We start from the raw sequence: 26,655 nt of genomic DNA on the forward strand, positions 1-26,655 counted from the left end.
TCGACTTTGTTCTTTATAAAAAAAAAAAAAAAAAAAAGGGTTTTCAGGAGGAGGCCTCTTGGTTTTCTCCCTTCCCGTACTTCGAGTTTTTTGCCCCGGTAAGTTTTCTTTCGTCGTTGGGGTAGGCCCTATTTAGACCTCGGTCGAAGTTTTCCTTCTCCCTATTTTTGTGGTGCCATTTTCGCCATTTCGAGTTTTGATCTCGCCGGCGCAATTTTTCCGCCCATGACATCGAAGTCTTCCAGCTGCTTCAAGAAGTGCACCCAGTGCGCCCGGGTGATCTCGCTCACTGACAGGCACGCGTCGTGTCTTCAGTGTCTGGGGGCTGGGCACCGCCCTCAGGCCTGTAGTCTGTGTTCCCTTTTACAAAAGCGGACTCAGGTAGCGAGGTTAGCCCAGTGGAACATTTTGTTCTTGGGCTCTTCGTCTGCATCGGCACCGGGAGTATCGACTGCCTCGACGTCGTCGGCGCCCGGACCTTCATCCTCGCCCCCGATTGCATCGAGGCATCGGCCCTCTGCATCGGGGCGACATCAGAAGGCTGCGTCGGTGTCGGTGGTATCGAGACCTCCTCATCTGCTGATGTCGTCGGACGGTGGTGCTTCGTCTGGAGTGCAGGTGAGGGCTGTCCATTCCCCTGCTGGTGGCGGTGAGCCTTCGGGTGGGACTCCCCCTACCCTGAGGGCTCCTGCGGTATAGCCCCCCCGAGACTTGACCCTCTTCGGCCTCGGCCCTGAGGAAGAGACGGCTGGATTCTACGTCCTCCTCGTCGGTGCCGGGAAGCTCCGGTGACGTGCTTCGCTCCAAAAAATCGAAGAAGCATCGTCACCCGTCCCCTTCCCGTGTCGGCACCGAGAGCTCTGGGTCGCCGAGGGAGTCGGCACCCAGTAAGCATCGGCACCGAGAGGACCGCTCGCCCTCTGTTCAAGAGGTGTCGATGCACTCCCCTTTGGACAGCCCGGAACAGCCTCCACGCCCGGAACAGGTTCTGACATCGACTCCTGCATCGGCTTCCATGTCTTTTTCTACAGCCGCTCTGCACGAGAGCCTCCGGGCCGTTCTCCCAGAGATCCTGGGGGAGCTGTTGCGCCCTTCCCCTCCCGTCGAGCGAGGCGCCGGCTGGCCCATTGTCCGGGGTGAGGTCTCCGACATCGGTGCCACTTGCGGTACTGACTGCGATAGCCTCCCAGGAAGGCTCCCCGACTACGTCGGCGGAGGGAGCTTCGCCGGTGCGGGCGAGGGAGTCTACCTCTCGACGCTCCCGCCGTGGCCGTGGTTCCACGGAGTCGAGCCGGGCACGGTTGCAGACACAGGTCCGTGAACTTGTGTCTGACACCGATGGTGAGGCCTCGTGGGAAGAGGAAGAAGACATCAGATATTTCTCTGACGAGGAGTCTGAGGGTCTTCCTTCCGATCCCACTCCCTCTCCTGAAAGACAGCTTTCTCCTCCTGAGAGCCTGTCTTTCGCTTCCTTTGTCCGGGAGATGTCTACGGCCATCCCCTTCCCGGTGGTTGTGGAGGACGAGCCCAGGGCTGAAATGTTTGAGCTCCTGGACTATCCTTCTCCACCTAAGGAAGCGTCCACAGTACCCATGCATCATGTCCTCAAAAAGACATTGCTGGCGAACTGGACCAAGCCTCTAAGTAATCCCCACATTCCCTAGAAGATCGAGTCCCAGTACTGGATCCATGGGGACCCAGAGCTGATGCGCACTCAGTTGCCTCATGACTCTGGAGTTGTGGATTTGGCCCTAAAGAAGGCCAAGAGTTCTAGAGAACATGCTTCGGCGCCCCCGGGCAAGGACTCTAGAACCTTGGACTCCTTTGGGAGGAAGGCCTACCATTCTTCTATGCTCGTGGCCAAGATTCAGTCCTACCAGCTCTACACGAGCATACACATGCGGAACAATGTGCGGCAGTTGGCGGGCTTGGTGGACCAACTCCCCCCTGAGCAAGCCAGGCCTTTTCAGGAGGTGGTCAGGCAGCTGAAGGCGTACAGAAAATTCCTGGCCAGAGGGGTGTATGACACCTTTGATGTTGCGTCCATGGCCGCTGCTCAAGGTGTGGTGATGCGCAGACTCTCATGGCTGCGTGCCTCCGACCTGGAGAATAGAATCCAGCAGCGGATTGCGGACTCGCCTTGCCATGCGGATAATATTTTTGGAGAAAAAGTCGAGCAGGTGGTAGAGCAGCTCCACCAGCGGGACACCGCATTCGACAAGTTCTCCTGCCGGCAGCCTTCAGCCTCTACTTCTACAGGTAGAAGATTTTTCCCTACTCTTCTGGCAAGCATAAGTACAATCCTCCTTCTCGACAGCCTGCGGCCCAGGCTAAGCCCCAGCGCGCTCGCTCTCGTCAGCAGCGTGCGCCTCAGCAAGGCCCCTCGGCTCCCCAGCAAAAGCAAGGGACGAGCTTTTGACTGGCTCCAGCAGAGCATAGCCGACATCCAAGTGTCAGTGCCGGGCGACCTGCCAGTTGGAGGGAGGTTGAAAGCTTTTCACCCAAGGTGGCCTCTCATAACATCCGATCAGTGGGTTCTCCAAATAGTCCGGCAAGGATACACCCTCAATTTGGCCTCAAAACCTCCAAATTGTCCACCAGGAGCCCAGTCTTACAGCTTACAGCCACATATCTGGCAGGCGTAAACAACAGTCTGGCCGACAGGTTGAGCAGGATTATGCAACCTCACGAGTAGTCGCTCAATTCCCGTGTAGTGCGACAGATCTTCCAGGTGTGGGGCACCCCCTTGGTAGATCTCTTCGCATCTCGAGCCAACCACAAAGTCCCTCAGTTCTGTTCCAGGCTTCAGGCCCACGGCAGACTGGCATCGGATGCCTTCCTCCTGGACTGGGGGGAGGGTCTGCTGTATGCTTATCCTCCCATACCTCTGGTGGGGAAGACTGTGTTGAAACTCAAGCAAGACCGAGGCACCATGATTCTGATTGCTCCTTTTTGGCCGCGTCAGATCTGGTTCCCTCTTCTTCTGGAGTTGTCCTCCGAAGAACCGTGGAGATTGGAGTGTTTTCCGACCCTCATCACACAGGACGAAGGGGCGCTTCTGCATCCCAACCTCCGGTCCCTGGCTCTCACGGCCTGGATGTTGAGAGCGTAGACTTTGCCTCTTTGGGTCTGTCAGAGGGTGTCTCCCGCATCTTGCTTGCTTCCAGGAAATATTCCACTAAGAGGAGTTACTTCTTTCTATGGAGGAGGTTTGCCGTCTGGTGTGACAGCAAGGCCCTAGATCCTTGCTCTTGTCCTACACAGACCCTGCTTGAATACCTTCTGCACTTGTCTGAGTCTGGTCTCAAGACTAACTCTGTAAGGGTTCACCTTAGTGCAATCAGTGCATACCATTACCGTGTGGAAGGTAAGCCGATCTCAGGACAGCCTTTAGTTGTTCGCTTCATGAGAGGTTTGCTTTTGTCAAAGCCCCCTGTCAAGCCTCCTACAGTGTCATGGGATCTCAATGTCGTTCTCACCCAGCTGATGAAACCTCCTTTTGAGCCACTGAACTCCTGCCATCTGAAGAACTAGACCTGGAAGGTCATTTTCTTGGTGGCAGTTACTTCAGCTCGTAGAGTCAGTGAGCTTCAGGCCCTGGTAGCCCAGGCCCCTTACACCAAATTTCATCATAACAGAGTAGTCCTCCGCACTCACCCTAAGTTCTTGCCAAAGGTTGTGTCGGAGTTCCATCTGAACCAGTCAATTGTCTTGCCAACATTCTTTCCCCGTCCTCATTCCTGCCCTGCTGAACGTCAGCTGCACACATTGGACTGCAAGAGAGCATTGGCCTTCTATCTGGAGCGGACACAGCCCAACAGACAGTCCGCCCAATTGTTTGTTTCTTTTGATCCCAACAGGAGGGGAGTGGCTGTAGGAAAACGCACCATATCCAATTGGCTAGCAGATTGCATTTCCTTCACTTACGCCCAGGCTGGGCTGGCTCTTGAGGGTCATGTCACGGCTCATAATGTTAGAGCCATGGCAGCGTCGGTAGCCCACTTGAAGTCAGCCACTATTGAAGAGATTTGCAAAGCTGCGACGTGGTCATCTGTCCACACATTCACATCTCATTACTGCCTGCAGCAGGATACCCGACGCGACAGTCGGTTTGGGCAGTCAGTGCTTCAGAATCTGTTTGGGGTTTAGAATCCAACTCCACCCCCCTAGGCCCATGTTTGTTCTGTTCCAGGCTGCACTCTCAGTTAGTTGGTAAATTTTTTAGGTCAATCTCAGTTATGTCCTCGCCGTTGCGAGGCCCAATTGACCATGGTTGTTGTTTTGAATGAGCCTGGGGGCTAGGGATACCCCATCAGTGAGAACAAGCAGCCTGCTTGTCCTCGGAGAAAGCGAATGCTACATACCTGTAGAAGGTATTCTCCGAGGACAGCAGGCTGATTGTTCTCACAAACCCGCCCGCCTCCCCTTTGGAGTTGTGTCTTCCCTTCTCTTTGTCTTGCTACATATGAGACTGGCCGGCACGAGCCGGTTCGGGCGGGAAGACGGCCGCGCATGCGCGGTGCGCATCGGCGCGCGAGGACTAGCAAAGGACTTTGCTAGAAAGTGTTCCGATTGGAGGGGCTGCCGTGGACGTCACCCATCAGTGAGAACAATCAGTCTGCTGTCCTCGGAGAATACCTTCTACAGGTATGTAGCATTCGCTGTGGTCCAATTTTAGAGAGGATAGAAACGTCCAAATTTTCAGCTGTTTGTGCTATAAGCAAATTTAACTTTCAAGCATAAAATATTTTTTATTGAAATCTACATATATATAAGGTGCAAAGTTTGTCATATTTAGTAATAATTATTGGATTTGACCTCACAGATTGGAAACTGGAAAAATGTAACAGTGCTGTTCCTCCATTCCAATAAACTTGAGTTTCTTCCCGAGGAAATGGGCGACATGCAGAAATTAAAAGTCATCAATCTCAGTGATAACAGGTTTGTGAGAATTAATGGTGTGGTGTATTTCATATATAATCATAAAAGAACATTAATATCATACTGGGTTACATCCCAAAGTCCATCAAGCCTAACATTCTGTTTCCAGTGGTGGCCAGTCTGTCATAAGTGTCCGGCAGGATTTCATAGAGTTAATCCATCTTTCTTAAACATTGAGGGATAAATAGTGGTTTTCTCACATCTACCTGGTTAATAGCGGACCCTTTTTAACAGTAATCTGTCTAAACCCTATATAAATATACCTTTATTATCTGTTCTCACAGTATCTTCTGGTAGCAAATTCCACAGCTTGGCTATTGGATCAAAAAATACATCCTCTAATTTTTTTTTTTTTTTTTTACAGTGCTTACTATTAGTCTTAGTACTATTTGAAAGAGTAAACAACCATTTCCTGTTTACTTTTTTACCCCACTCATGATTTTGTTATGGGCCTCTGCAGTGGCGTAGCTGTGGGCCCTGGGGCCCCTGGTTTGGCTGGCGGGGGTCCCCAACCCCCGCCAGCTGAAGCTTTTGTCCCGTTCTGGTCTCACTGCATTGTCTACCCTGCTTTTCTCAGTCATGCTGTGCACACTTATTTTAGTGAAACTGAGCATGCGTGAAACTTTGCGCATGCTCAGTTTCATTAAAGCAAGCGTGCATGGCGCGACTGAGAACAGGACAGGCAATGCCGAGACCATTGTGGGACAAATGCTTCAGCTGGTGGGAGTTAGGGACTCCACCAGCCAAGGTACCTTTGTGCACTGGTGGCGGGGGAGGGAAGGGGAGGCGGGCCAAAATGTGCCCCCCCCCCCCCCCCCCGACTCTGACATCCCCCCGTCCCCTGTCCGGTCGAGGTCTGGCTGTGGGCCTTTGTCATATGTCTCAGCCAATTCTTCAAGCTGAAGATCACAACCTCTTTAGATTTTCTACCTTCTGTGAACATTTTTGTTAGTTCTGCTTTGTATTGAGATGAGGTAACCAGACAGTTGTGTCATGGATTAATAAGGAGGCAGCATGATATTATGTTTTATTTTCCATTCCTATTAATACCTAGCATTTTATTAGCTTTATTTTATTTTAATTTCAAAGAAGTGTTTATTGAGAAACAAAAATAACAGATAATCCATCATGCAAAGATACAATATAGCAAGAATAAACAAAACTAGACAAAATACATCTCATGTCATTATGAAATCACTTATTTTATATTTTAGGTTTTTTGTCTGAAAACACCCCCCCTTCTGTTCCCCCCCCCCCCCAAAAAAAAAACCCCTCAAAACGAACAGTGATTCATAAATGGCCCCCAAATATCTTCCCACTTGGCTAATGTATGATTTCGAACAGCCCATAACCTCTCCATTTCACAAACATACCATAACTTATTCAACCACGAAGTCAAAGGCAGAACATGTTTAGACTTCCAGTGGGCTGCTAGCGTAACCCTGGCTGCAGACATGGCAGGTCTAACTAAGACACCCTGTGATATGGTCAGACCTGGAGGAGTAAAAATTCCGGAGACCATTTTATAGATTTTAAAAGCCATTTCTGGAGGCGAGAGCAAATCGCCTTCCAAAAAGCTCGTACCTTCGTACAAGTCCACCAGATATGGCCCATGGTACCCCTCTGTCCACACTCCCTCCAGCATAAAGGAGAGACAGCCTCAAACATGTAGTGCAGACGAACAGGAGTCAAATACCACCTGTACAAGACCTTCTCTGCATTTTCTTTAAATTGAACCGAAACAGACGACTTCAGCAGTGCATGTTCCATACAATCCCAAACATCATCACCCAATGTCAAACCCAGCTCCCAATGCCAATGCCCACGGTGCGCAACAGAGCAGCGCCCCAGACCCCCGCAAGTAAGCATATAAACAAGTGATAAGACCCCTGGTGGTCCCTGTATCTTCACACAAGTCTTCTAAAAAGGAAGCGTCCCTCGTCACCAGCGACTTGATTCGACAAGAGGTAAGAAAATGCTTAACCTGGACATAAGCATATACATCCAAAGACGAAATAGAGTAAGAATCTATTAGTCTGTAAAGAAACAAACCTAGCATCCTCAAAAAATTGACCCCAGGAGTCTAAACCCTTGGAAGACTAAGTCAAAAAAGGGCCCGCACCCTGCCCCGGCGGAAACAGTGGATTATATAACAAGGACGTATGCCACGAAAGAACCGAGTCAGGCTGGCCAAAAAGACCATCCCAATAATAGAAAGTCGTTGCAATTGAAGGACAAACATCACTATGCAAAGATCGATAACGCCGCGGCAACCAAATCAGAGAACGCAAAGGACATAAACCCACCGAGGCCTGTTCCAGATGTATCCACCTCTTCTGCGAAGAAGCATGAAACCATTCAACAGCAGCCACAGCCTGTGTAGCCTTATAGTACCAAAAGACGTTAGGGACACCCAAACCACCAGCTTTCGCATCCCTATACAATAATGAACGAGAGTGGCGCGGCTGTTTATTCGACCAGATAAACCGTAGCAAGCGATGTAAGTCCGATAGAAAAACACGAGGAAGTCGAAGAGGCAATACTTGAAATAAATACAACAGACGAGAAAGCACATTCATTTTTATAGTACAGGTGTTGAACTAAACTATCTTACAGGACGGAGTCTTGTTTGGTCAGTCAGTATTCTCTGTCTCCAGCAGACAGATGAACGGTCTCTAACAAGCTCCTGGTCTCATCTGATGGTGGCTCCTGTTCTGGGTCTCTCAGTTAAGTGGAGCTTTGGGGTGCACTGCTGAGTGGTGCTAGCTTTAGGGGGTACATTTGGTGATACCAGGTCCCTCACCCATCCTTCTCCCCTCTCCAGCCCTTCCTCCATTCTCCTTCCTCACTTGCCTGCAGGAGAGACACTGGTTTGGGCCAGTATAAAGGGTTTAGTAGTGGAGAGGGGGTGTGTTGTGTGCTTACAGCAACACTGAGTTCAACAAGCAGGACTTCTGATGGCTGACTCTCCCGGGGCGAGTGTATGTTTACATTTTCTTTCAACTTTGGATCAGTCATGGTTTTACTTTTGTTTTCTTTGCAATGGCTGCCGAAGTTGTCAAATGCTGCTTCTGCTGTGGGAAGTGGAGAGCAGCATTGGGGCAGTGTACGGGTGGCTGTACAGTCTCTCCTCTGGCAGAGGGGTCTATGTTCAAGGAGGCCTCATTACTTTCCCACACGGTAAAGACGGGCTCATTCTCATGAGGCTGAAAGTGATCCAGCAGCCTTTTTACAGCAGTTCAATTTGGGAGCAGCGCTGCCGGTGGCTCCTTTACCCTGCACTGCTTTGGAGGTCCTTACACAGATGTCAGCCCCTCTAAGGGTTTCACCAGGAGTGGAGTTTTTTGACCCCCCCCCCCCCCCCCCCCCCGGTTCATTCTGGTGCTCTATAATGCCTATATGCTGAAGTCTGGTAAGGGCACTCAGTTCCTTTTTAGTTCAGCCTTTGGAGATTTCTGACTTGCTCCTTGCCTTACAGTCTCCACTTATGAGCCCTGCCCCAAAGAAGAGACGTTTGCACTTCAGCTCAGAAGTAGGGTCTATTGCTCCCCCATCTCCCTCTCAATCTGCTGGAGTCATGTCAGCGCAGTCTCTTTCTGCACAGATGCACAAGGAATTGGAGGAGGAGGAGCTATTTACAGAGGAATCTGATCCAACAGCAGTGAGAGGAATCTGATGATCCAAACGCGGTGTGGGTGTTTCATAAGAAAGAGTTGTCTTCTATAGCTAAGGTTCTCCAGGTTCTTAAAATTTCTTCTTCTAATCCTACACCTTCATCTCCTAATTCTAAAATGGTGAGCACTAGAAGACAGCCTAAATCTTTTCCAGTGCATGAGGCTATGCAGGAAATCATCACTGCTCAGCGGATCACCCCAGAAGCTACCGTTTGGGTGCCGAAGGCTATGCTGCGGCTATACCCTATTTCCACGCCTGAGCTGGAAAAGCTGTGCTAGCCTAAAATGGAGTAGTTCGTGGCATCAGTCAACAACAAAAAAAAAGACCACGCTACCTGTGATGAGTTAAGATTTTACTTATAGTGCCAGAGTTGGTTAAATGCTGTTTATTTCATTTCAGTATTTATATATCGCTTAGACCTAAGCGGTTTACAGTTTCATTTTACAGGTACTGGGTCTGTCCCTAGATTAAGCTCATAATCTAGGCGGTACATTGTACCACTGTTGTACCTAGGGCAACGGAGAGTTAAGTGACTTGTCCAGGATCACATGGAGCTGCAGAGGGAATTGAACCTGGTTCCCCAAGATCTCAACCCACTGGTGATCATCAGGCAACAACGGGAATCAAACCCAGTTCCTTCCAGATCCACAACCTGCTGCACTAGCCGTTAGGCCACTCCTCTATGTTCTCTATATATAGCCCCTTCTAGTCAAATAATGGCTAATGGGGAGGAATCAGAGCCCTTCATCAGAGGGGGGTATGAACGGGGTACCCGATGTCTTGGCTCCTGTTTTTACTTGCGGTTGAGCCGCTGGCACAGAGTATTAGGTGCAATCAGCTGCTTGAGCCAGTTGTTGCTGGGCAGCAGGAGCATAAAATTTTGTTATACATCGATCATACCTTGTTGTTTATTAAAAATCCCAAGACCTCATTGGCCCTCTTGTTGGAGGAATTAGATGAATATTCAGCATATTCTGGCTACAAAATTAATAAAGATAAAATGGAGGCCCTATTCAATACAGCTAGAGGGGATGGATTGCAAAATGTTCCTTTTCAATTGAATACAAAAGGGTTTTGATATTTGGGGGTCAAGATCTCAGATAAGATACATAAGTTATTTCATCTTAATTATATCCACAATCAGAGCATTTGGAAAGAACTTATGCTCACTTGGATGGGCAGGATTACAGTGAATAAAATGATGATTGTCCTGAGGTTTCTGTTTATGCTTCCCCTTTGCTTTACCTAGACATCGCTTTAGAAAATTGGATAGGATGTTATGGAAATTAGTGTGGGGAGAGTGTAGACTGAAGATAAGTCTTAATATGTTGTCATTGCCCAGAATGAGAAGGAGGGGATTGCCGAAGGATCACATTCTACAGAAGGCATGATTTTTACCAGCACCATCAGGTGTTGAGTGTTATCATTTATTGGAAAATCATGTGTAGAGTGTAATTGCAACATACAATAAAACTGATATAATCACTTACATGGTATGGCTTTTTTTATCACAAAATTGATACTGTCATGCAAGGTTTCACGTTAGGAGTCACGGACCAAGAAAGGGATCTAGGTGTCGTCGTTGATGATACGTTGAAACCTTCTGCTCAGTGTGCAGCTGCGGCTATGAAAGCAAATAGAATGTTAGGTATTATTGGGAAAGGAATGGAAAACAAAAATGAGGATGTTATAATGCCTTTGTATCACTCCATGGTGCGACTGCACCTCGAATATTGTGTTCAATTCTGGTCACCGCATCTCAAAAAAGATATAGTGGAATTAGGAAAGGTGCAGAGATAAAGGGGATGGGATGACTTCCCTATGAGGAAAGGCTAAAGGGGCTAAGGCTGTTCAGCTTGGAGAAAAGGCGGCTGAGGGGAGATATGATAGAGGTATATAAAATAATGAGTGGAGTGGAACAGGTGGATGTGAAGCGTCTGTTCACGCTTTCCAAAAATACTAGGACTAGGGGGCATGCGATGAAACTACAGTGTAGTAAATTTAAAACAAATCGGAGAAAAGTTTTCTTCACCCAATGCATAATTCGTTGCCAGAGAACATGGTGAAGGCGGTTAGCTTGGCAGAGTTTAAAAAGGGGTTAGACGGTTTCCTAAAGGACAAGTCCATAAACCACTACTAAATGGAACTTTGGAAGGTCAAGTGCTTTGAAAATATGCCTCTTGGTCTTTTCCCAGTGTGGCTTTACTTATGTACACCTTAGAAGGTGATGGGGGAGAGTTGGGGAGATTGAGAGAGGAAATGTGGAAAGGGGGACTATAGAACTGGGCGAACAGGCCAACAGAGAATGATGGAGAATGAATAGAGTGGAGGAGTGGCCTAGTGGTTAGGGTGGTGGACTTTGGTCCTGGGGAACTGAGGAACTGAGTTCGATTCCCGGCCCAGGCAGCCCCTTGTGACTTTGGGCAAGTCACTTAACCCTCCATTGCCTGCCGCACTGAGCCTGCTATGAGTGGGAAAAAGTGTGGGGTACAAATAAATAAAAAAGCAAAAACAAAAAAACATGAAGGTGAACACTGATAGTTCACATTCAGAACTGAGGGGGGTTGGTGGCCTTGACAACTCTCTAGGGAACCCAGTGCTAGAGATGCTTTTACTGGATTATTACACATTAGAAGGAGTTATATGATGCAAATGGGGAAAATTAATTTCCTGGAATGGGGGTATTTCTTTCCCAATTAAATGACAAAAGATATTACCTACTCTTTGGAGACAGAAAGTGTGAATTGCAATGTTGCAGGAAACCCATGTCGGTAAAAAAGAACATAACAAATTGAGGAAGTGGCGTGTGAGAGAGAGTACCTCTCTTTTTTAGTACCTGATGAGGCCCCAGTAATCTTGTCATAAGGGTTTGAGTTTATCTTGTTGGGCAGACTGGATGGACCATGCAGGTCTTTTTCTGCCGTCATCTACTATGTTACTATGTTTGTGTCAATTGTTTTATTGATGACATTACAAAGTAAACACAATCTTTGTGTGAAATAGGTACAAAAAGTCAAAGATCACCACTCATAGAATAAAAATAAATACAACAGGTCATCAAACTTTTAACAATGTTATATCATTCAACTCCCAACATAAACCCCACCCCAACCCTCTATTATAAAATTCAACACAAGTACCTGATATCAAAAATCTTCCCAGTCTGAGTCAAAACAGCCAGCATGGCGAAACCCTAGCGAACAATTCGTCATCTGAAAGAAAAGAAAACCCTCCATTCTCCAGAAATTCCACCCCCCCCCCCAAAAAAAAAAAAAAAATTATAGCACAAAGTTCCCAGTGGCACAGGAGCAAACTTTTCAAAATTATTGGGGGTGCTAAGCCCAATGGAAATTACCCCTCCCTGGACACATACAAGGAATTTTCTCAATATTGGGGGTGCTCAAGCACCCACAGCACCCACAGAGCCGGCTCCAATGCCCAGTGGTAGGTGACAGGAAGCTGCAACCATGTGCAGAGCCATAGCATATAGGGTACTAGTGACAAAATACTGAGTGGGAGGACTCCTAAAAAAAAAAAAAAAAGTGACCCACAAATCTCGTACCTATTCACTACTACTACTACTACTATTTAACATTTCTAGAGCGCTACAAAGTGTACGCAGCGCTGTACAAACACAGAAGAAAGACAGTCCCTGCTCAAAGAGCTTACAATCTAATAGACAAAAAGTAAAGCATTTAAATTTAAAATATTTAAGCAGTCAAGCACAAGAGAACAGTCACAGAAGGACAGAAGATGTTGAAGGGTGGTCAGTGTGATTAGGTGTAACTCTGGTTGGAGTAGTGGGAGAAGGTGATAGAAGAATAGAAATGGGTGAGGTAAAGTAATGAGTGGGTTGATATTCATCTCCAATCTAGTAAGAATATTGGTGCAATTTACTGTACCACCAAGTCTCACCCCCCCCCCCACCCCTATTTTAAAGCCTGAGAGACCAAACATACAGATAGGATTCCCAAATAAGCATGTATCACCTGGTTCCTCCACCCCCAAAAGGAAGGGCCATTCTCAAAACCCAAACCTGTAAGATACATTTAAGAGCTAGAAGCCTCAACTTTTGAAATAAAAGAAACTTCCCTTTCCCACCCACAGTCTTGGCAGCTACAGCTCCCAATAAATAGGCCTGAGGGGTCAGAGGGACCAACAAGCTCATGGCAGAGTAAAAAAAAAAATAAAAAAATCAATTCACTCCAAAAGGCCTGTACCTTTCAAAAAAATGAAAAGAATGAGTTTTCCTCTGTAGAACATTTAAGACATTGTGCATTGGGACTAGACGTGCCCTGAGGGTTGGGTTGGAAATAGCTGTATAATTTGCCTCTTTGCTGTGCTTAAAAGAAGACTTTTTAAACATTTTTCAAGCTTTTCTCCTACAACAGTCTATCATTGTTAATGGACATGCTGCCAAACTTTCCACCTACATGGAGTCAATTAATTTTTGCTCTTGTAATTTTATTTTCTTTTGCAGGCTGAAGAATTTGCCTTTTAGCTTTACAAAGCTTCAGCAGTTAACTGCTATGTGGTTGTCAGATAATCAGGTGGGTGGTATTCACTAGTTAGAGGAGTCATTACATTATTTTAGTTACAAAATGAATTTAACTTTTCTAAATAATACATCTTATAGAACAGATGAGTTAGTATCTGTAAATCACAAGTAAAAATGTTTTCCTTTAAAACAGATTGTGCTTGTAAGTTTTCTGTTTAACTGAAGGTTTGTGGTTGTGGTAGAAGTATAGTTTTTATTATTTACAGTTCAGAATCAGTTTCCACAGAATACATTGTGATTTTGTATTTTATTTTCACAGTCTAAGCCACTCATACCTCTTCAAAAGGAAGTGGATCCAGAGACTCAGAAAACCATGCTCACAAACTATATGTTTCCCCAGCAACCTAGAACTGAGGAAGGTAAGGGCAGATTTCTTTTCTGACCCATGACTGAAAAAATGTGTTAATCATTGAAAGAAACGTTGCATTAAAATGAGATGGAAGACGAGTGGGATAATATGGAGCTCACCCCTGTACACATGTATGCTTCCATTTCTGGTGCTGAGTTCCCTGGGGATTTTTTTTTTAATTTGGATGTCAGTGACATGGGGCACCTTCCATTGAGGACTTCAAACCAATTCTGAAAAGTCATGTAAATAGAATTTAAAAAAAAGAATAATTGAGCAGGGAATTGTCAGCAAAAGCTATGGATGCTGTCAGGAAGGGGATCTCACTAGTAGATATTCTGAGGCAGATATTCAGATCATCATATGGGAACCTAATTGATATTCTGGAAATACCTTAAAGACACTCTAAGCAGTTTGTCACGGATGATCATAATTAATTTAAACCCCTAATTGTACAATTATTCCAATTTCTCAGTTACATTCTAATTGTTATACATGGATGACTATAAATTGTTGCCTTCTTGCTTTTAGCATTCGTTTCCATATTACATATTGTAATACTCCATCCTCATTTTTTATATTACTACTTGATGTTATGTATACTATCCCACATCACCTTTTGTACTGTTAATTACTATAAGTTGTTAACCGCATTGAACCTGATCTGTTGGGATAATGTGGGATATAAATGAAATCAATTAAAGTTTTAAAAATTATCAGGATGTAAGAGGGTATATATTTTGTTTAGTACCGTATTGCAGAGTAGATTTTCAGCTGGTTGATATGCTGACTGGTATCTTCGAAGTCTGGATAATACTGCTTGTTCTTCCATAGATATTTCTGCCTTTTCGTTCCCAAATGGCCTTCAGTTTCAGTGTTGCAGCAGTGTATTCCTAAGCAAGTTCAGGTAGCAAATATCATAGTACAGAGTTTCGATCTTCAATAAACTGTCTGTTCCAGAGTTCCTGATCTTTATCTTTGGTAGGCTCAAATAGAAAGCATAACACGGTATTTTGTCTCCAGGCTTGGGATTAATTATGTTGCTAACTCTAGCATCTGATATTCTTAAACTCGGCTACATCTATCCTCCAGCAGTCTTAACTTTTTTTGTTTGCTGAAGTCACGTATCTGTGCTCAGGTCCTGTCTTCTCTGCTCAGTTTTGAGCTATATGCAGTGCTGTAGCGAGGGTACCTGACACCCGGGGCGGGTCGCTGCTGTGCAACCCCCCCCCCCCCCGAAGCACACCCTACCTTTCAGCGGGGGGGGGGGGGGGGGCAGGCGGGAGGGCCGATCCGCCCCCAGTGCACGTCACTGGGAGCTGCATCGGCTCTGCTGCTTCCATGCTTTCTCTGCCCCGGAACAGGAAGTAACCTGTTCCGGGGCAGAAAGAGCAGGGAACCAGCGAGCCGACACCCCCCCAGCGCGTGCTCCCGGGGCGGACCGCCCCACCGCCCCCCCCCCTTCCTACGCCACTGGCTATATGTAATTTATATTTACTTGAGCTCCCATGTACTTAATTTTACACTTGGTACTAGCAGATCATTTGGAAGATTCTGCTATCTCTGCTCCCAAAAATTTGCCATCCAGAATTTCCTTGCATTCTGGCAGTAGTAGTTTTCCTGAAACTTAATCCGTTCTGTTCTGGAGGATTTTCCCATGTTCTGCCTGTAACAGGTTTTCCTCTAGTTTGTTCGTCCTTTTCTTCCCTCGATGTGTGTTGTTCTGTGCAAAGATTTAGGCACCCCAGTCAAATTGTTTCACTGAATCCGTAGAGGCGTTTGCTAATTTGGTTGATAACAAATACAAGGTTATGTTGTGGTCAGATGAGGTAGGTGTGGATCAAGTGTCATGGGTCGAAGGGAATGAAGATTAGAAATTGTCCAGTACGATCATTAGTTATGCTGTGTTGCTGGGTGTGGGGATTTACGTTGGATCGATGGGATAGGCCTTTTTGAAGAGGTGAGTTTTTAGTGATTTCCTGAAGTTTTAGTCATGGATTGTTCTCACCGCATTTGTGAGTCCATTCCATAGTTGTGCACTTATGTAGAAGAAGCTAGATGCGTAAGTTGTTTTGTATCTTAGGCCTTTACAATTTGGGTAGTGTAGGTTTAGGTATGATCGTGATGATCCGATTCTGTTTCTGGTTGGTAGATCTATGAGGTCTGTCATGTATCCTGGGACTACGCCGTAGATGATTTTGTGGACCAAAGTGCAGATTTTGAAGATGATCCGTTCTTTGATTGGGAGCCAGTGCAGCTTTTCTCGTAAGGGTTTTCGAATCGTGTTTTACCATATATCAATCTGGCTGCTGTATTTTGGGCGGTCTGGAGTTTTTTTGTGAGTTGTACTTTACATCCCGCATAGATTCCGTTGCAGTAATCTGCTTGGCTTAGGACCATTGATTGTATTAGGCATAACAAAATGAAGGAACAACTCATTACTGAGTTATCCTTGTATCCCGCTGACATGGGTAAGCTTGATTGCAGTCAGGGCTGGCTTAACCTATGGACCAGGTGAGCTCTGGTCCAGGGTGCTGGAGATATAGGGTGCCAAAGTCTGAGCCTGTGATGTCACTGGGCCCTATAAGTTAAGCTTGCTCAGAGTTTACGTGTCAGCATTGAGTATGCAGAGAAAATAGAAGAGTCGGCAACCCTCTCTGTCTCAGGCCACCTTCCCCTGTCTACCTTTAAAGGCAATTTTTCTTCTCCCAAACACAGACAATGTTTCATGTAACGCTATCTGCATTAGCCCGTGTCTTCCTTCTGCCAAAACCTGGCCCCTTCTTTGATATAACCAGTGCTTTTTTTGTAGAAAAAAAGGTGCCGGTACTCATTATGGGTGGGGTCACCACATATGGCTCCACCCCTATGATAACCACACCCCCTACACCAGCCATGGCGCATATAAACAGACATCATTGAAAATATTACAGTACTATAGGAGAAAAAAAATGTGATTTTTTTCATTATAAATAATCTCTGTAAGCTGTTACAGCTCCAGTATACCCAGTGCAAAATAAGACAGCCAATGTAAATTCTCAAATTGGACATATTACAAACACTAAAATGAAAATAAAATGATTTTTTTTCTACCTTTGTTGTCTGGTGACTGTTTTTCTTTCCATATTGGTCCCAGTCTGTGATTCTGCTTTCCTTTGTTTTCGCTTAACTCTTCTGTGCCATTTGTCATTTTTGTCTCCTTTTTCTTTGCTTTCTTCAATATTTTTCAGGCTCTCTGTCTAGATTTAATTCATTCTTACTATCCATTCTTTAATTTCCTTCATCTACCTGTGGCTTTTCATCTTTTCCTCACCCTTGTTCTCCCCATGCCCTTCCTCTTATTCTCCAGTCTTTCTCTATTCCCCTTTTCCATCCAGCAGCTCTGCTTTCTCTCCCCATCCTTCCAGTGTCTCCCCTATTTCTTTCTGCATTCTTCCATCCAGCGTCTTCCCTCTTTCTCTCCCCATCTTTCCGTTTTCCCTCTCTCTCTCCCCATCCTTCCATCTGTTTTTCCCACTGTCTCTCTCCCCATCCTTCCATCTGTTTTTCCCACTGTCTCTCTCCCCATCCTTCCATCTGTTTTCCCTCTCTCTTTCCCCATCCTTCCATCTGTTTTTCCCTCTCTCCCCAATCCTTCCATCTGTGTTTTTCCCTCTGTTTTCCCTCTCCCCATCCTTCCATCTGTTTTCCCCCTCTCTTTCCCCATCTTTCCATCTGTTTTCCCTCTCTCTTTCCCCAATCCTTCCATCTGTTTTCCCTCTCTCTTTCCCCATCCTTCCATCTGTTTTTCCCCTCTCTCCCCAATCCTTCCATCTGTTTTCCCTCTCTCTCCCCATCCTTCCATCTGTTTTTCCCTCTCTCTCCCCATCCTTCCATCTGTTTTCCCCTCTCTCTCCCCAATCCTTCCCTCTGTTGTTTTCCCTCTTTCTCTCTCTCCCCAATCCTTCCCTCTGTTGTTTTCCCTCTTTCTCTCCCTCCCCAATCCTTCCCTCTGTTGTTTTCCCTCTTTCTCTCTCTCCCCAATCCTTCCCTCTGTTGGTTTCCCTCTTTTTCTCTCTCCCCAATCCTTCCCTCTGTTGGTTTCCCTCTCCCTGCCAAGTTTCCCGCGAACGGCGCGAAGTCGCGACGCACGCGGCACCAGCCCCTATTTCCGGCTGCTGCTGCTTCTCCTGTTGAGCAGCAGCGGCCGCTACACAAAGAAAAAGTTAAAAAAATTGAAACCTGGCTGAAACGCGGCACCCCGGCACTGTAGACAGCCATTAGGCATTGGCTGTTGCCCCGCAGCCGCTCCTCCTCTTGCCTCTACGTCACTGCCCCTGGAGGAAGACCCCGGAGGAGCGCAGTGACGTAGAGGCAAGAGGAGGAGCGGCTGCGGGGCAACAGCCAATGCCTAATGGCTGTCTACAGTGCCGGGGTGCCGCATTTCAGCCAGGTTTGAATTTTTTTTTAAAAATCTTTTTCTTTGTGTAGCGGCCGCTGCTGCTCAACAAGAGAAGCAGCAGCGGCCGGAAATAGGGGCTGGCACTGCGTGCGGGACATGGACTCACGGGGCGGGGGGAGCAAAAAAAAAAGGTGCCGGTACGCCGTACCGTTGCGTACCGGCACAAAAAAATCACTGGATATAACTTCCTGTTTCCACAGGAATGTAACAGAGGGAAAACACGGGCTGATACAGGTAGCATTAGGTGAAATGCTGTTGGTATTCAGGAGGGGAAAACTGCCTTTTAAAGTGGGGGGTGGGGGGGGGGGGGCGCCCAAAACCAAAAAGTTGGCTCAGGGCTCCACAGTCCTTTGAGCTGGCCCTGATTGCAATACTATGCAAGAAACTGGTAAAGCCACACTGATGGGGTTATTTAAGGAGTAGAGATGATGTTCTTGCCTAAGAGAAGACTGACTTGTAGGGACATAATCGAACGTTGCCGGCGAAATAGATCGCCAGTGATCTATTTTTGCGGCGGCGCAACAGCTGGCCGGAACCATATTTTTGAAAAAGATGGCCAGCCATCTTTTTTTTTTTTTTTTTTGATGATATGGTTTAGCCCGGCTAAATGCTAGAGTTCGCCGGGTTTCAGATCGTCGGTTTTGTTTTTCAGCGATAATGGAAAAAAAATGCCGGCCATCTCAAACCCGGCGAAATCTAAGGCATTTGGTCACGGGAGGAGCCAGCATTTGTAGTGCACTGGTCCCCCTGACATGCCAGGACACCAACCGGGCACCCTAGGGGGCACTTCTAAAAATGTTTTAAAAATACACAAATAGCTCCCAGGTGCATAGCTCCCTTACCTTGGGTGCTGAACCCCCCAAATCCCCCCCCCCAAACCCACTCCCCACAACTCTACACCATTACCATAGCCCTTATGGGTGAAGCGGGGCACCTACATGTGGGTACAGTGGGATTTGGGGGGGTTTGGAGGGCTCAACACTTAGCACCACAAGTGTAACAGGTGGGGGGGGAGGGGGATGGACCTGTGTCTGCCTGCCTGAAGTGCACTGCACCCATTAAAAACTGCTCCAGGGACTTGCATAATGCTGTCAGGGAGCTGGGTATGACATTTGAGGCTGGCATACAGACTGGTAAAAAGAAGTTTTTATTTTTATTTTTTTAGTGTGGGAGGGGGTTGGTGACCACTGGGGGACTACAGGGAGGTGATCCCCCATTCCCTCCGGTGGTCATGTGGTCAGTTGGGGCACCTTTTTGAGACTTGGTCATGAAAATAAAAGGACCAAGTAAACCCGGCAAAATACTGATTAATGCTGCTTTTTTTTCCCCATTATCCGCGAAAGCTGGCCATCTGGTAGCCACACCCATGCCCGCCCATGTCCCGCTTTGCTACGCCAGTGACACGCTCCCTTGAACTTTCGCCGGCGAGGCAACGGGAAAGTGGCCATGCTGTCAAAAAAGCCGCTTTCGATTATACTGATTTTGCCACTTTTGAGAGAGCGCCAGCCATCTCCCGATTTATGTCGGAAAATGGCCGGCGATCACTTTCAAAAATAAGCCTGATAGAATGCAAATATAGGATCCTGCTATGTATCATATCCTCCTGCAACTAGGAAACATTTTGTGAATTTGCTTCATAGGACTACGTTAATGTATAATTTAATTTTGAATTGTATATTCTGCTACTTTCAGACAATACAACTGTACAGATTTAGCAGTGAAATTATGCAGCAAATATGGAAAAAAATGAAATGCAGCCCAACAAAATATTGGGTAGATAATTCACTTAACCTCAGCACTGCATTACAAATTGGTTCACTGTAAATTTGTGGCTGGTGCTGTGTATGTACTTGTACATCATGGGGAGGAGGGAACGCCAAGAAGCTGGTATAACTATTCCAAAGGCAGCCATCCTTATGGAACAGAGGAGTGAACCAGCTTTTATTATTCTATTTGTTTTTCCAGCACTCAAAATGATGCAAAAAACAGCATACCTTTTGCTTTGTGCACTAGAACAAAAAAAATGCCTAGTGGAGGTCAAGTTTAGGACTACTGCTTGTAGCTTAGACATGCTTTTCCTTTGGCTGTTTCATGAAAACTGACCTCCCTTCCTTAGAACCAAAGAAGCAGGGAAGGAATTATGCCTCTTTGTGATCCTTCTAGTTTGGATTGGTGAGGAGGCAGGCCAGTCTGGATAAGTATAGGTATGAGGTATGTGTACTGGAGTAGAGAACCTATTATGAAATCCTAAATTTGAAAAAAAATTGAGGCTTTTCATAGATCAATGATGAATGCAGCATATGCAATTATTTTCATTTTTCCTACTACTTTTCTAGAAGAACCATAATGCTAGAATAGTTTGGTGAATGACAAATAAGTGATTTAACCAGAAGTGCAATAGGTGCTTCAGTGGTCTGCCAGACAAATAGAAATATTCTTGCTCTGTCACTTCTAGCCTTTGACAGGCACATAGAGCAACATAAGTGTCACCTACAAATATTATTGTCCTCCACCATTTTAGTTTCTTATAGTTTACTTATTGAGAAGTTTGTTTTCTGGCTTTATTCAGTTACATTTGTCTCCGATAATGAGAGCTTCAATCCCACTTTGTGGGAAGAGCAGAGGAAGCAGCGTGCGCAGGTGGCATTTGAATGTGATGAAGACAAAGATGAAAGAGAAGCACCACCTCGGGTCAGTATTTTTTTTATTCGTATTTCTGATTTCTTTATTAGCTTGTGTGGAGATCTAAGCTAATTATACTTAAACTGGTTAGCATAGAATAGCAAATCATTTTGAAATAATTACTCTTTCTAGATTTTTCTGTTTAAGAATACTTTGGATGGTATGTGGTGCCAAACCAGCATCACAGATAATGTCGAATTCATGATGAATCTACATGTGCTACTGTGCTATATCTTGAAGTTTGATGCATTAATGATATGTTAAGGAAATGAGACATGGCAGGTAGTGGTTAGGTAGGAATATTGTCGCATCTCAACTGCAGTGTGAACTCTACATCCATGTGAATTCATGCCTAGTTTCTTTTAATAAATAGGTTTCTGAAGGCTATAAAACATTATTTCATGATATTAGTTTTTACATTGTAAGATGAGGTATCAGGCAGCCAGTCATATTCTTGTGTTTATCATCCAGTTGCATAATAATAAAATATTATATAGTGCGCTGGAATCCTGCTGCAGTAATGGCATTTATGTACACAGCATAGATATGCAGGTAATACAGGAGACTGTGACTTTTAGATTTAATATATCAAATACATAAGTAATGCACGAGAAGCTGTACAATAATGCTAAAAATAGTAACACTGGGTAACGTGAAAGATGCAAAGAAAAAATAAATACCTCTGCTCTGCAGAAGGTGCTGTAATTACCACATATTCTTAACCACATTTCCCACAGGTTTGACAGCAAAAAGAAAGAATTAAATATTTTAACCTGTTAACTCACTTTAAACAGTAATACTCAACAAGCGTGTCTGGGACACACTGTTGTATCACTGATTGAAGAAAATAAGAAGTAACATAAGTAGTGTCAAGTTAGATGCAACACTCTGATAAAGGCTAAAAGGGAATATGAAGAAAAACTTGCAGTGGAGACTAAAAATCCCAGTAACACCTTTTCCATGTACATCAGAAGCAGAAAGCCTGTGAGGGAATCCATGGGAGTGTTAGATCATGTTGGAGCAAAAGGAGCTCTCAGGGAGGATAAGGCCATAATGGAGAGATTGAATTCTTTGATTCGGTCTTTGTGGAAGATGATATAAGAGATCTACCTGTACTGGAAATGGTTTTCAAGGATGACGATTTGGAGAAACTGAATGAAATCTCTTTGAACCTGGAAGACTTACTGAGCAAAATTGGCAAAATCACCTGGACCAGATGGCATATACCCCTGGGTACTGAAAGAACTCAAACATGAAATTGCTGGTCTTTTGTTAGTGATCTGTAACCTGTCATTAAAATCATCCATAGTACCTGAAGATTGGAGGGTGGCCAATGTAACACTGATTTTAAAAAGGATTCCAGGTGTGACATGGGAAATTACAGACCAGTAAGCCTGACTTCAGTGCCAGGCAAAATAGTGGAGACTGTTATAAAGAATAAAATGATGGAAGATGTAGAAAAATATGGTTTAATGGGACGGAGTCAGCATAGGTTCAGCAAAGGGAAGTCTTACCTCACCAATTTGCTTTATTTCTTTGAAGACATAAACATGTGGATAAAGGTGAGACGATTAATGTAGTGCAATAAATAAATAAATAGTGTATCTGGATTTTCAGAAAGCGTTTGACAAAGTTCCTCATGAAAGACTCCTGAGAAAATTTTAAAAATCATGGGATAGGAGGCAATGCCTGTCTGTGGATTAGGAATTGGTTATTGAACAGAAAACGGAGGGTATGGTTAAATGGTCATTTTTCTCAATGGAGGAGGGTGAATAGTGGAGTGCTGCAGGAATCTGTACTGGGCCTAGTTCTCGTTTACATATTTATAAATGATATGAAAACAAGTGAGGTGATTACATTTGTAGATGACACAAAACTATTCAAAGTTGTCAAAACACATGCGGATTGTAAAAAATTGCAGAAAGATCTTAGGAAACTGGAAGAATGGGCATCCAAATTGCAGATGAAATTTAATGTGAACAAATGCAAAGTGATGCATATTGGGAAGAATAATCCAAATCAGAGTTACTTAATGCTAGGATCCACCTTAGGAGTCAGCACTCAAGAAAAAGATCTAGGTGTCGTAGACAATATGCTGAAATCTTCTGCCCATTGTGCGGTGGAAGCAAAAAAAAAAAAAAACAAACAAACAATGCTAGGAATTATTAGAAAAGGGTTGCAGAATAAGACCAAAAATATTATAATGCCTCTGTATCGCAATATGGTGCTACTTCATCTTGAGTATTGTGTTCAATTCTGGTCACCATATATCAAAAAAGATCCAGTGGAATTAGAAAAGGTTCAAAGAAGAGCAACCAAAATGATAAAGGGAGTGGAACTCCTCCTATATGAGGAAGGCTAAAGAGGTTAGGGTTCCTCGGCTTGGAAAAGAGATGGCTGAGGGGGGCATATGATTGAGGTCTACAAATTCCTGAGTGATTTAGAATGGGTAGAAGTGATATGATTTTTCAGTCTTTTAAAATGTACAGAGACCAGGGACACTCAATGAAATTATATGGAAATGCTTTTAAGACAAATAGGAGGGAATATTTTTTCACTCAAAAATAATTAAGCTCTGGAACTCACTGCTGTAGGATGTGGTAACAGCAGTTAATGTATCTGGGTTTAAAAAAGGTTTGGAGAAGCTCCTGGAGGAAAAGTCTATAGTCTGTTGTTGAGATGGTCATGGGGGAAGCCACAGGATTCGTAGCTTGGAATGTTGCAACTAATTGGTTTTCTGCCAGTTACTTATGACCTGGATTGGCCACTTTTGGAAGCAGGTATACTGGGCTATGGACCATTGGTCTGACACCCTATTCGGTAAAATGTATGTTAATTGTGTACATTTGTTAGTTACAACTGTTTTTGTTAGGCTGTTTATATACCTGGGTTCCTATTTCCTGTTCTCGTAATGTAATCCATATTGAACCAAAATTTTGGTAATTGCAGACTAGAAGATCTGTGTAACATAACATATAACCCAATATGGCTATTCTGAAGAGCTGGGAAGTGTTTCACCAAAACTTTGACGTAAGGATAGCCTGCGCTGCCAACACTGAATATCTAGGTATTCAGTGGCCCCTAGAAGTTTTCTGGGTACCATTGATATTCAGTTCTGATATCTGGATTTCTAACAGGGTATAGTTAGGAATGATTTTTAGCGGTCCTGTGTGCTTGGTTAGTAGTTATCCAGGCACTGGGAATGGATATCGGCAGTACCAAGGAAAATTCTGAGTCCACTTGATTGTCTCAGGAATGCCCCAGCACTAAACATTTGTGGCGGTCAGACATATTTAGTGGCATTCTCCAATCAAGTGCTGCTGAATATTATGAGACGTACATAGGGTCAGGTCACCTTAACATCAAAAATATATGTATTCATGAACAGTTTATTAGACATTAAAACTGTGGCAACCACAAATATTGGAGTGGAGGACTGGCCTAGTGGTTAGGGTGGTGGACTTTGGTCCTGAGGAACTGAGTTCGATTCCCACTTCAGGCACAGGCAGCTCCTTGTGACTCTGGGCAAGTCACTTAACCCTCCATTGCCCCATGTAAGCCGCATTGAGCCTGCCATGAGTGGGAAAGCGCGGGGTACAAATGTAACAAAAAAAAAAAAAGAGTTTCACCTACTGTGGTGTAGCTGGCTTTATATTTTGAACAAAACGTAGTCATCATAACAGCAGGACTAGCCAAACCAGTGTCACACATTGGACAATGTTGAGCACCATAGTGAGCCCTTGTGGGCTAGCAGGACTAGCCAAACCAGTGTCACACATTGGACAATGTTGAGCACCATAGTGAGCCCTTGTGGGCTGGCAGAACCTGAACCTCACAGGTCCACATTCATCTGAAAAAATATGCAAAGTCTCACTGTATGCTGGATGAATGTTCTAATTTCATAATGAGGGAATCACCCAATTGGCTTATCGAATTACTAACAAATCATTTTTCTTTTCTACTAAGGGCATTTCCCAGGGAAAAAAAAGGCAGCATAATACCCCAATCCTTATGAACATCATGGCCAGTAACAAATTACAGGCCAGTGCCTTCCATCCCACTATTAGGGTCATGGAAGGGATAGTATCACTCCAGTTAATGGATTACGTATCACTTGGTCCTATATCAATCCCAATCAGGATTTAGACCACAAAACAGCACATAATCTACATTAATTTCTTTTGTGAGCAAAGTTAGAAGAGAGGTAAGCATGGGAAGAAAAGTCTTACTACTCCAATTTGACATGTCCAGCGCATTTGATGTGGTGGACAATAACATACTACTTCATCTGCTAGACAGCATCGGATTAGGAAGAGCCATGTTAAACTGATTCACAGGTTTCGTTAGGTCAAGATCATCTGAAGTCAAATTATCTAGCAAATATCTCCCCTTTCAATGAAATGAGATTGAAGGGGGGCAGACTCAAGAAGAATGTCAGGAAGTATTTTTTCACTGAGAGAGAGTAGTGGATGCTTGGAATGCCCTCCCGCGGGAGGTGGTGGAAAAGAAAACAGTAACGGAATTCAAACATGCGTGGGATAAACATAAAGGAATCCTGTTCAGAAGGCATGGATCCTCAGGAGCTTAGCTGAGATTGGGTGCCAGAGCCGGTGGTGGGAGGCGGAACTGGTGGTTGGGAGGTAGGGATAGTGCTGGGCAGACTTATGTGGTCTGTGCCCTGAAGAGGACAGGTACAAATCAAGGTAGGGTATACACAGAAAGTAGCACATATGAGTTTATCTTGTTGGGTAGACTGGATGGACCGTGCAGGTTTTTTTCTGCCGTAATCCACTATGTTACTCTCTGGGCCCCTAAGTTTGGGGAACCCCAGGGGTCCCCACTATCACCAATTTTGTTCAATACTTTGATGGCACCTATGGGAAGAAAATTAGAAGCGAGAGGATTACGATCATGCATATACACAGATGATGTAATCCTATATAATAATCCTCACCGCCAACGTTCTAATGTGCCTGGTACCGTGCCTCCCTCGGAGGTGGTCTGCTAGGCAGGCACGCACTGATGTCAGACGCACGCAGAGGAACTTCAACAGAAGATCATTGAGGAAGCGACGCCGCGAAGTCCAGCACAGGACTTCGGCTGACGGGGGTTGGGGTCCCCCGTCAGCACAGGTACTCCATGGCGGTGGGGGATGGTTTTCGCCAAGAAGGGGGGTCGACAGGATCGCGGAGGGGGGGGGTGAAATCGGAGGGAGGGCACAGTCTGGAACAGTGAGGGAGGGTGGGGGATTGCCTTGCTAGCGCCCGTTTCCTTCCCTTAAGAAACGGGCATTTTTACTAGTGATATATATTCCCTTCATAGGGGACATTAGTAGTGCAACTGGAATGATTCAGTCAGGGCTTCATACAATGGAGACATGGGCATCAGCTTTGAGGCAGAAATTAAACAAAGAGAAGACCAAATTCATAGTAATAAGTTAGCACAGCCCCAGATCATATAATAACTTCACAACTGCTCAAACCAGTTATCCACTAGAAAAAGCTTTAAAGATATTTGGAGTCATAGTAAACCAAAATCTAATTGACAACCAAATATCAAGAGGTCACTACAAAGATATTTTTATTTGTTACATTTGTATCCCACATTTTCCCACCTATTTGCAGGCTCAATATGGCTTACATAATACCGGAGGGGCGATTGCAGACTCCGTTGTAAACAAATACATAGTGAAGTTGTGGTAAGGTAACGTTCATGTGGTATAGCTACTTAAGGGAATCGTGCACAGAAGGGTTGTTATGTTCATTATGTGTTGTTGTTTGTTTTTTGTTTGTTTTTTTTTGCAGAGATCAGGCATTTATGTTGGATTGATAGGGTATGCCTTTTTAAACAGGTAAGTTTTTAGTGTTCTATGAAAGTGTAGGTGGTCGTACGTAGTTTTCAAGACTTTTGGTAATACGTTCCACAGTTGTGTGCTTATGTAGGAAAAACTGGATGCGTAAGTTGATTTGTATTTGAGTCCTTTGCAGCTTGGGTAGTGCAGGTTTAGGTACA

At 45.0% G+C, this 26,655-nt stretch overlaps 1 protein-coding gene across 3 annotated transcripts in view; it reads left to right on the forward strand.

The window, feature by feature from the left end:
- ERBIN (erbb2 interacting protein) overlaps positions 1–26,655 on the forward strand; it is a 405,835-nt gene that overhangs the window by 252,323 nt on the left and 126,857 nt on the right. For all 3 annotated transcript variants that reach the window (XM_030193205.1, XM_030193207.1, XM_030193206.1), the window contains exons 14-17: positions 4,826–4,941; positions 13,097–13,166; positions 13,434–13,533; positions 20,531–20,652. In XM_030193205.1, coding sequence (XP_030049065.1) covers positions 4,826–4,941; positions 13,097–13,166; positions 13,434–13,533; positions 20,531–20,652 — 408 coding nt within the window. The remainder of the gene's footprint in view (positions 1–4,825; positions 4,942–13,096; positions 13,167–13,433; positions 13,534–20,530; positions 20,653–26,655) is intronic.

The sequence above is a fragment of the Microcaecilia unicolor genome, chromosome 2 (assembly GCF_901765095.1).
Source record: "Microcaecilia unicolor chromosome 2, aMicUni1.1, whole genome shotgun sequence".
Taxonomy (NCBI): Eukaryota; Metazoa; Chordata; class Amphibia; order Gymnophiona; family Siphonopidae; genus Microcaecilia; species Microcaecilia unicolor.